General features: G+C 39.4%; 1 protein-coding gene across 1 annotated transcript in view; it reads left to right on the top strand.

The window, feature by feature from the left end:
• The window catches only part of LOC109965239 (ephrin type-A receptor 6-like), a 63,470-nt gene that overhangs the window by 13,098 nt on the left and 39,021 nt on the right, over positions 1-11,351 (top strand). The window contains 2 exon segments of the mRNA XM_020609093.1: positions 1,245-1,309; positions 10,622-10,750. Of these exon segments, the coding sequence (XP_020464749.1) occupies positions 1,245-1,309; positions 10,622-10,750 (194 nt within the window).

The raw sequence follows: 11,351 nt of genomic DNA, 5'->3' as shown, positions 1-11,351 counted from the left end.
AGGCGGCGGCCGCTCTGGCAGCAGCCATGCCAGGGGCTGGAGGGGCCAAATCTGAAGCCAGAGGCAACGGCCCTCTGCCTGGAGGAGGAGGGCTCATGGAGGAGATGAGTGCCCTGTTAGCAAGGAGGTAGCGACACATCATATATTACTCTTCGATTCAGTACGTCTCAAAATAGGCACTTGAGTCATATGAATGAATTTCAGATCTTGTTTCATATACTACAGAAAAGTGAAACTTGACACAGTTGCCATACAGTAGATTTAGCAAACCCCAATGTTGGTCGCAATGGATTTTGTTGTGCCACCTGAAGAATAAGTTCATGTACTCATCACTCTCACTATTCCTCAGTATTATGAGATGATATGTAGTAAAATCGTAATTTAAATGCACTTTGTTGCTGACAGAGAAGTATCACTGTAAGATCTAGAGAAATCTAAGGAATTTAGGTTTTAAAAATGTGGAGTTCAGGAGGAATTGTGTGGTCTGTGCTTTATGATATTAACATTAAACATGATGATATGTTTTTAAAAATAGCAACTGTTTTTCAGAAATAATTCTGGACTCTGTCTTACAGGAGAAGAATTGCAGAGAAGGGCTCATCACCTGAACCTGACCAGAGATCAGTAAGTACCATTAGATCCTTCTTGTCTGCTGTATTCATGGGGTAGGACTGGATAAGTCTGACTTCTTCCTACTCCATTCAAGCATGTACTAGGTATAAGCAAATTGATATTGGATTAGCATTTGTTGGATATATGTAAAATTATGTGTGTTGATATATCAACTGTCCTTACATGCTTGAAAGAATAAATAAATCAAATCAAATCAAATCAAATCTTTGGCTTATCTTTGATGTCATGTAGCAGAGAGCCTCTGACCTTTGAGAAGGAGAGTACTAATCGGCCAGACTTAACCTTGATGCACGTTGGATATGTGTTAGTGTTGGTGTTGTCCTGGACCTTTCTAAGAGCTGTTATTTCATAGGTGGTTGAGTTTGATAAAGACTTTACAGCTCTGTCAGCTCCTCATTGACAGCTTGATAACTATTGTCTGCTCTTTTCCTATTTTGTCACCTCCATTTCTCTTCTTTTTAAATTCACTGTCCACCCTCTTTTGTACTCTCTCTCTTCCCCTCTCTGCTCTCTCCTGTCACTCTTTGTGCTTATACTCTTGTTCTTTCTTTCTGCCAACTTTTCTCCTCCATTTTACTCGGCTTTCTTTTTTGCCATCCTGCTCTCCCTAGTGGTTCTGCTGGACACTACGACAGTGCTCGGAGAACTGGACTGGAAGACCTATCCTGTCAATGGGGTGAGTGGTACTGGCATTTCTTAAAATATTGCAACAATATTCACAACAAATTTGCCTACAATAAATAAATTTGAATCAGCCCAACAAGAGAACAAACTGATTAAAATACACCAAAATGAAATTTAACATTTTGATGTATTATTATTTTTGTTTAGTGTCTCACCCTGTCTTTGCAAAAACTGAACCCTTCAGCCTGAATAGTCAAGGTCTGTCTTGCACTGAAATTAGATACAGATATGAGACAGGACTTTGCATCTCATTAAAAAACATACAAGCAGTAAGTGACATATTTCAAATGCCAACCATCCTGACAGTAAGTCAGGCTAGTGGATTTTGTGGGTCAAAAGAACATCTGTATGTCTAGTTTTAAACTAGGCTACATTTGGCTGCAAAGTGAATGTTTTTTTAAGATGTCTATATTAGATATACAGTACAAGTCATGGGAAGGCACAGTGATGTAGTAGTTAGTGCTGTTTTCTCACAGCAAGAAGGCTCTGGGTTTGAGTCCCGACTGTCCTGGGGCGGAGTTTGTATGTTCTCTTTGTATGTCCCCCCCCCCGACCCTGTTCAGGAAAAGGGCGGCATAGATGATGAATGGTACGAGTCAGAGGTTTGGACACACCTTCCCATTCTGTGGTTTTTCTAGTGCTGCCTTATGATGATAATGATATAGTATTTCACACTACATGCTGAAGAATAGATTATTCTTTGGCACAGCAGGGAGTGAGGACCTACAATACTAGCTTTACCCCTTGGGGAAGGAGGACACAGTGGTGGGGCTTTTAAAATGCTGTATAAACAGTGGCAATGGTACCAGCAAGTGACCACACAACTTTCAGGTGAGCAGTGTGGCAGTTATCAAACAGCAAAAGACTGAGCAGAGCAAAGACAGCTTAAATGCCATTATTAAAAGGGTTTTAAAAATGCCTCTGTGTAACCCCAATATATAAAAGCCTAAAGATTTATTCCATATTTAACCTGTGATGTGTTTTGACCCACAAATTGTCAAATTGATGCTCACCGCTCGCTTAACTGAGTACGTGTCTGTTCCCAAGTGAACAGAGCTGCCATTTTCATTCTTATTTCTAAAGGTAGCCAGAAATACCAGAAATATCCTGTTTATGTGTTTTTGCTGGAAAACATGTCCCTGTTAGGGAACCCAGATTCAATATTTTCTTGGTTTTGAGAAAACAGAATGTGTGAACCTGGTGCATCAAAAAGACACAGAGATACTGTGGCATGTAACACCCTATCCAGCTTCTGGATTCCTGACATTAGCACGCATGTCTTTGGCTTTAGCGACAGAGTACAGGATGTATTCGTTTGGCAATGCTTTTATCAAAAACAAGTAACAGTAAGTACGTCCAGACCTTGTAGTGTACAGTAGGAGTGACAGCTAAAACGGGAGCTGTGTCCCTTTTAAACAAATAACTAAAAGCATGTTCTGTGCTACAAAGTGCTTAAAGCTTGGGGGCTGTTTTTTGCTTAGAAATGATGTATTAATAAGTGCTGAGATATAGTGTGAATAAAACTCCTACAGCACAAGATACTGAATCAATATTCTTTCACTTTCTCTTCTTCTGTTTTTTAATAGAACCCAGGCAGTGAATACAGATTTGATCGAGCCTTTATCTAGAAATTAAAGTAATTTAACTGCACTATATAATTCTTACAGGGCCTAGGTCTAAAGGGAAAATTGTGTAGATTTCAGTCTTACAAATATCTCAGTTGGGACTGAGCAGCCATCAGCAACAACAGTAATTTTTTCAGGATGTTGTGTCTAATTCGGGACTTGAGGTGGAAGTGGGACTGTTTGTGCTTTCAGGCTGTTATTAAAAGTGTAATAAATCTGTTGGAGAAAAACAATATAGAAACAAAATACTGAGATATTTTCAGGCCCAAATACAAATAGTAAAGTGGCTTCTTCTCCCATGTACACAGCCCTAAACAGGTTTTGCTATGGGGAACAACAATGCCATTAACTGGTTGAAATAAAACACAACACACCACCACCAGCACCACCACCCAGATTCCCATCAAATCAATAATTCATCACAACTACAGAGGTTCAATATTTTCATAACGTCTCCCTCTCTCTCTCTCTCTTGCTTCCCTTTGGTCTGACAATGATAAATTGTCTTGTTTTAATCAAAAACTCACGTCTTAGCCAGTGACATTATTGTTAATACAGTACTATCTGTGTGATGTAGGTAGATGTATGTGTGTGTGAGTTTTGATAACAGCCTAATATTGAGTCAGGCTGGAATTTAAACACTTTTTTTGAGGGTTACATAATCTCAGAGATTCTTGTTTCTGAGTTAATTGATTTTTTTCACTCAGTGCACATATTTTGTGCAATAAAATATTTTATTCACAAAACTAGCTTTTAATTCAAATGCAGGAGCTCCAGATCATGAAATTTCCAAGAATCTGAGTCGTCGGTTTTTTTTTTTTTTTTCTTTCATTCCCATGAAGCTCCTCCCAGGCTCTGGTAGCAGCTGTCATGCTAAGAATAACAGACAGAACACTGGTGAACCCATTCTTTTCAGTGGAGAATAGAATGACAGTCGACACAGTAGCTGTTGATCCTTCAGAGAGTCTGGGGAGGGACGTCCTAGACGTGCCATCAGTCTGTCACAGGGCTGACACATAGAGACAACCTAACCACGTGTGTGTGGACTGTGGAAAGAAACACCCACACGCACATACAAAACATACAAACTCCAGACTGAAAGGCCTCAGTCAGTCAGCAGGTTCAAACCTTCCTGCTATGAGGCAACAGTGCGAACCACTGCACCGCTGTATTGCCTCCAGTCATTGGTCTATCTTCAAAAAAACCTAAACTAAAAGGACACTAACTTTGTAGTATGATTCCTTAGACATTTTTCCTCTTGAACCTTTGTTGTCTCTTGTCTTACAAGACCACCACAGCATGGGCACAGGGTTAAACTGGTAAAGCTCAGGACCTCATGTGGTGGCATTGTCCTGAGAGATGTCGTTGTGCGTGCTAGTGGCCAATATGATAGTGACAGTTAAATGTCAAATGTGTTTCTGTCCATGTGTCATGTGGTGATACTTCTTTATTTGTTAATACTGATTGGTATTGATATTTTTGTGATCAAATTTCCATTGAGAATTAAACTGTAAGACCAGTGAATTTATATGTTTTTGTTATTTTCCACAAATTACATACAAATACTAAAATCAACAATGAAAATTGTGTACTCATTGTAATTTCTATGATTTCTCTGGTTTAGCTCATTCAAATGTTCTGTAGTCCTCCATTGTCTGGGTGACATGTTCCTTCATCACAAATAATACCAGGCCTGTCTTTCATCAAAATGTGCTCCAAAGGCTAAAAATGGCCATCACTTTTTACAGTCTCTGAAGTAAGAAAGAGCCAACTGGATTCTTCTGTTTGTTTTTTAACAGCTTTTGCACAAGATGAACACGATAAACCAGGTTCTGGATTCACAAACATTACAGTAAATACACAAAATGGGTGCTTTGAAAATAACAAAGCCATAGAAGCCCTTATCTTTTTAAACATAGTTATACAATATAGGGATGGGGCTACAAGGTTTTGTTAAGTCACAGAGACGTTTAGTGCTGTAGCACATGCGCTAGCGCAGTATCCCATAGGCATTGAACGTTAATGAACCAAAAAAAGTTTAAGGAATTTGCTCAAGCACCTTTTAAAGACAACAAAACAATCGTAAGTCTACGAAGGATTAATGTGGTCCTTTTGAATGTCAGGCAGGTCCCAGTGTCAGGCTTGTGGGTTCCCATCATTCCAAACTTGGGCTGCTGCTTTTGTGATAAGAGTTCAGACAATGGTGACCAAAAATCATAAAATCCTGCAGTGATAAAAAAGGCTCAGTTGGCCTGTATTTACCGCCAGTGTCTTGCATATTCTGTGCTTATTCTAGAAAGCAATCTCAGGTGCTGGTCATACTTCCTCATCTTGCTCTACTTCCACCAGAGGATATTAAAGTTCTCAGAGAAATAAATACTTTACTTTACTTTGCTCTAAAAACTGGGAAATTTATGCAATATGATCATTATTACTAATGAAAGTGATTTTGATTAATGTTATGTCACCTCACAGCTAATGAAAGGAGAGGCTTCTGCTCAGGTTACTAAGCTGGGTCTCTATGCAGCCACCACTGATTCGAAAGATGATTTCTTTAACTGCAAGGCAGCAGTTCCTCTAAAACCTCTTTTCATCGATGAAAATCTTTCATAACTTTCCACTGACTCACTTTACTGACTGTCAGTGACCTCTTTTTCAGGAGCAAAGAACAGACCTTCAGCTACCAGGAGCCATAGCGATAAAAGAAAACCAACATCATAACAAGGAGAGCTATAAACTTACCACATGTTTTCAGTATCTCAATGTCTCTGTATAATGATATGGCTTTGTGCCTGCTTCTGAGTGTCATCGAGAAGGTGTCTCTTCTGTGAAGTCAGTGGAAGGGCTGCTACTGTACTGGCTGGCATCATCCAGACATGATTTACATGTAGGTGTTCTGCCCAGCTTTGTTCTTGAGTACTGAGACAAAACCTGGGAGTACAGGGAGAATGTGAAATCAGGCCGTACTCTGTTCAGCAACAGTATCCAGGTCAAACAATGGACATTAGTATATTTTTAAGTGATTTGACAATTTATGTAAGCACTGAGCATTTTTAGGAACACATGTCCACCTGCCTGTTCAGCTATTCAATCAGCCAATCATGTAGCAGCAGTTCAGTGCATAAAATCATGCAGATGCAATCCAGGAGCTTCAGTCAGTGTTGACATCAACCATCAGAATCAAGATAAAAAAGTGGTCTCATGATTTTGACAATGTACAGATTTTGCCACCAAACAGGCTGGTTTGAGTATTTCTGAAGCTTTACTCAAGATGGCGCCAAAAAAAAAAAACTCCAGTAAGCAGCAATTCTGCAGAACGAAACTCCTTGTTGGTGAGGGAGGTCAGAGGAGAATGCCCAGGCTGCTTCAAAGCAATGGAAAGGCTATGGTGACTCAGATAACCACTCTTTACAACTGTGCAGAAAAGCATCAGAATGAAGAGCAGGTTGAACCTTGAGGCAGATGGGCTACAGCAGCACTCCTGTCAACCAAGAACAAAAATCTGATGCTGCAGTGAGCGCAGGCTCACTGAAAGCGGACAGCTGAAGATTGGAAAAACATGGCCTGGTCTGATGAATCTTGATTTCTGCTGAGACACCCAGATGGTAGGGTCGGAATTTGGTGTCACCACAATGAATCAATGGACCCAGCCTGCCATGTGTCAACAGTTTGGACTGCTGCTGCTGCTGGTGTGTTGTGTGGGGAGTGTTTTCTTGGTACACTTTGAGGCCCATAGTACCAATCAATCATCATTTGAATGCTGCAGCATATCCAAGGACTGTGACTGACCATGAGTATTCATTTATGGCCTATCTTCTAATAGTTGATTCCAACATGATAATGTACAATGTCACAATTCAAAGCAAAAGTCATATAAAACTGGATTTATGAACATGACAATGAGTTCAGTGTACTTCGGCGCCCTCCCCAGTCACCGGATCTGAAGAAACAACTCGAGTGTACTGTATGTTTGCTGACAGCAGCCCAGATGAGTATTTTTCACTCTTAACAATGCGGTACATCAGAACTATCACTGCAGGTACATCAGCCATCCACTCAGCACTGTTTCAAGAAGTTAGTGTGGCTGCCATAAGGAACAAATGTATAATGAGCAGCTGTGTCTGTCCAATTCAAGTCTCAAGAGGCAGTAAGATTCTTGAAGTAGATGGTCATCTTCTAAGCAATAATGATGACGTCTTCTGTGAAGTTTCCGTCAAATCACCATCTGTATGCAGACACCATAGTCATTAATTACTGGGTTGTAAACTCTGTAAAAATCCCTTTGGACCTGAAGAATATTCATCTGAACAAGCAGACATCAAACATGACACCTCATATTGGGTCAGTATAATGTGTTTTAAGATCTTCCATGCCACCGCTAAAATGCCTAAAATTACACACCCAAATTAAAATATCTGTAAGTCCTGAACCACTGTGTCTAGGCCTTGCCATATAGTTGCCAAAGTTTCTTTTAAAAGTATCAGAAACACCCTAGATGACAGAAACAGAGTAGCGGGTCCGTGGCTTTTTATATATTCTGGTAAAGGACACTATGGACACAAACTACCAATAAATAACAGCTCCAGATTTGATGAAGATATCATAAACTATTGCAATTCTACTGTGTTTCGTTTTCAAGTGGTCCAGGTAATTCTCTAAAAAGGAGTCTCTAAATTCACTTATAGCAACCAAATGTCATTCTGACTCAGTAAAACACTTGTTTTTAAAGATTATGATCCCTTTTTAACAACCACATAATCAGCATAAATATACATTTGACTCCAAGTGGAGAAGACTTTTAGAAAGATGTGGCTTAGTTGAATGAACACAACAAAAGGTGCTTCAGACTGTAAAACAAAATGAGACCAAGGTTTCATGTCTCATGTTACAGTATTAGTGTGAGTTCAATACATTAATTAGTCCTGCAACTGGTACTGAAAACCTGGTTTCAGTTCCAGCCTGCTAAGCTTGGGGCTATTAGGCAGAGCGATTAGTAAAGGTAGGTGCATATCTGATTGCCTGATAGCTCGTGGGCTGTGGCTCATCTTTCAAATGCAGGGTTTGCATTTGTTTTCTCTGCTCTGAACCATGCCGCATCCCAAGGGTGCATTTTAGAACACTGAGGCACACAGAGTGACAAATCACCATTTTCTCATGTTTGTATGCATAATGGTACTCCAATTACTTAATGCTGATCTTATGCAAACTAGAAAGCCTGCTTTTTTAAGCTTCCTTTTGAAGGTCTAAGGAGGGCACTGAAAAAGAGAATACAGTGTACTGCATATGTTGAAGGAACTCCTCTCGCATCAAGGGTGGGAGACTTACATCACCTTTCTATGACTTCTACAGTGGTTTCATTTTTATACATTAGCAGAACATCTCAGAAATTACACTGCAGAAGAACTGCAGGGGCCTTGCGCCTGCATTCAACAATAGTCTGCTTCTCATTCTATAAATCGTCTCACTAACATGTAGGCACTGTATAGGTATATATACAGCAGTTAATTATGCTCATACAGTTCTGTAGTTAACACAGGAATTTGGTTTTATTTTTAGCCTGTTACAGACTTTAATACAACTAAATCCTATACCAAGATGTGTTGCTATTTTTAGATTCTATGCATGATTACATGCTACCTCAGGGTCCACTTAGCATCATAAAGGAACTGCTTTATTGGGTGGCTGGAGTTCTGAAGAGAGCGATTATGATTGATTAATCATTTAGCCTGTGGGTGTCACATAGAGCTAATTCAGATAACTTAATTAATATAAGATGAAAGGCATTTTCCAGACTCCAGCCAAGGTTAAAATATTATTTAATATTCTCTATTTGAGAACACTCTACCTCAGTTGTTTCAAATTCTACTTGTTGTGTATCTTTACTGAGACTTTCCTTGCGTGATACATTCAAGATATTCATCATTAAGGACTATGCAGCCACTGTATGTGTGTGTGTGTGTGTGTGTGTTCAAATGAAAAAGAATGAATCATATTCAACACAGCACCTTTGGGTAATTTTCTCCTATTGAATTCTCCATTTTGCAGATATCACAGATATAGTATTACATAATGTCGGTACCAACATGATAGAGCGTGAAATCAATATGCAGTCACAGAGTGCTTTCCATTTAGCTACTTATGTTTTCTCCAGTCTGTGACCTGGAAATAATAGTCTGCAATCAGACAGGAGGCTTCAGTCCTGTGCATTTGGAAGAGAGCAGGCCTGCAAGAGAGATCTTACACAGGTTTATCCAATGTGGAAGTGGGACTCTCTTTAGTAGATCTATTCAAATTCATGGATGGTTCATGGAAGAGCAGCATTTCCTTGCCAAAAACACTGTAATAGGCTGAAACAACCTTTTTCACTCTGAAGGTTTTTTCCAGTGTGGCTGAGATATGTACCCTCACTAATACACTGTGCACCATCATGTATTTGATAAAGCGTTCAATTGGTCCTAGTCAAATCACAATGTCAAAAAATAACTGCCTTGTGTTTATCTGGTGTTTATGCTCAGGTCTAGATACATCACATGAAATAAACCATTGAAAGGGTGCTGCTGTAAATAATGGAATACAGGCATGAATTCACAGTGTGTTACACTGTTGAGAGCAACTTCTCTCTGCAACTTAGTGATAAATTTGGCCATGGAAATTTTTGACTTGCTCATGGAGACATCACAAATCCACAAATGGTCTCTGTGAGGCTACATTATCTCATTTCAGGAGAAGGAGCAGGAGCGAAGACACACAACTCTATGGGCTCCATCCTTTGTAGGATTCAGTGTTTGAATAGAGGCATGGCTATAAACCAGTTACTGCTACTGAGCTGATCGGAATGTCAAGAGTGTGGACAAAGCATTATTGTTAATATTACTGCAATGTGGTGAAGACACTGCAGAAGAAGCACTGCAGTTTTCCTGTGCTTGGTTTGAACTTAGTTTTGATTAAACCATAATTTAGTGATCCTGGAAATTACAGTAATTTTCCATCACTATCCTCACATTGCCTGAATTAGGGGAGCTGTGCCTAACCTGGTCTGTAACGTCATAAAAATGACAATCCAACAGTGAGACAGAAGCCAGGGTTCTAACTCTTTTTCACTAAAGTTAATTTTTTTTTATAAAAATTATTAGCAGAATAAAATACTGCCATTCATACATAATAGTTGACCTGACCTGCTATAAATTTCTGTACCATGGCCTGTACAGCAGAAATGCTACCATGCTTCCCATGTATTACATGCTCTTGAGATACTGTATAATTACATGTCCAGCTGTGCAACTGACTCAGTCTCAGTTGCCCATTCAATACCACAGGATTTCTGAGAAGGAAGTTCTGTCAGTAAGTGTTAGGTCTTTTGAAGCGCTGATCTTCACACTGTTAAAGTGGAGCAGTCAAATGAGAGTCTAGCTGATGCAAGAGCTTGAAAACATCAGTGAAACTAACATGGTGCCTCTCAAATGTCATGTTTCTATATAGGTTAAGTTTTACCCCATGCAATAGAAGGTGCCCAGGTTGACCAGATCATCCAAGAATGCATATATTGCACAGTAATTTCTGAAGAGTACATCCAATATTAGTGTATTTGCTACTATGCCTTGCTCTATGCTTCGTATATACAGTAAACTAGCAAAATGCTAGTTACCAGTATACCCATATTTGCTTCCTATATTTTGCAGTGGGATGCTATCACAGAGATGGATGAGCAGAACAGACCTATTCACACCTTCCAGGTTTGCCATGTAATGGAGCCAAATCAGAACAACTGGCTACGGTCTGGATGGATCCAGCGTCAGGCTGCACAGAGGGTATGAACCATCACAACACTTCCTTAGATACATACTGTACTTCTTCAAAAAATCCTTGCCAAATATTTGTATCAAATCAAGTAGTACTGAAGCAGGGCCTGAATGTGATATTGGCACAAAGTTGGGAAAGTGTCAGGTTTTCTAGAAAGAATCCAGTCATAAATAGAGTTTGTGCAGCCTTCTCTCCCTCTGTAGCTTCAAAGAAACTTTTAAACTTTGTTTTCATGTGTGGTGCTATTTCTTTGTTTCTTTCTTTCACTGTTTCTTTCTTTTGTTTTCTTTCTTTTTTCTTTGTTTTCTTTCTTTGTTTCTTTCATTGTTTCTTTTGTTTTCTTGCTTTCATTTTTTCTTTCTTTTTCTATTTGTTTTCTTTGTTTCTTTTTTCTTTGTTTCGTTCTTTTGTTGTTTTTTGTTTCTTTCTTTTTTGTTTGTTTGTTTGTTTCTTTCTTTCTTTGTGCTCTCCCCTCTGCTGTGTTCACTCTACACCAATGACTGTATCTCGACCCCTCTGTCAAGATGATACAACGGTCATTGGTTTCATCCGAGATGATGATGAGTCAGCCTACAGACGGGAGGTTGAGCAGCTGGTCCTGTGGTGTAG

Source organism: Monopterus albus, unplaced genomic scaffold (genome assembly GCF_001952655.1).
Source record: "Monopterus albus unplaced genomic scaffold, M_albus_1.0 scaffold4.1, whole genome shotgun sequence".
Taxonomy (NCBI): Eukaryota; Metazoa; Chordata; class Actinopteri; order Synbranchiformes; family Synbranchidae; genus Monopterus; species Monopterus albus.
The sequence above is the reverse complement of the archived record's forward strand: the minus strand, read 5'-3'. Positions and strand labels throughout refer to the sequence as shown.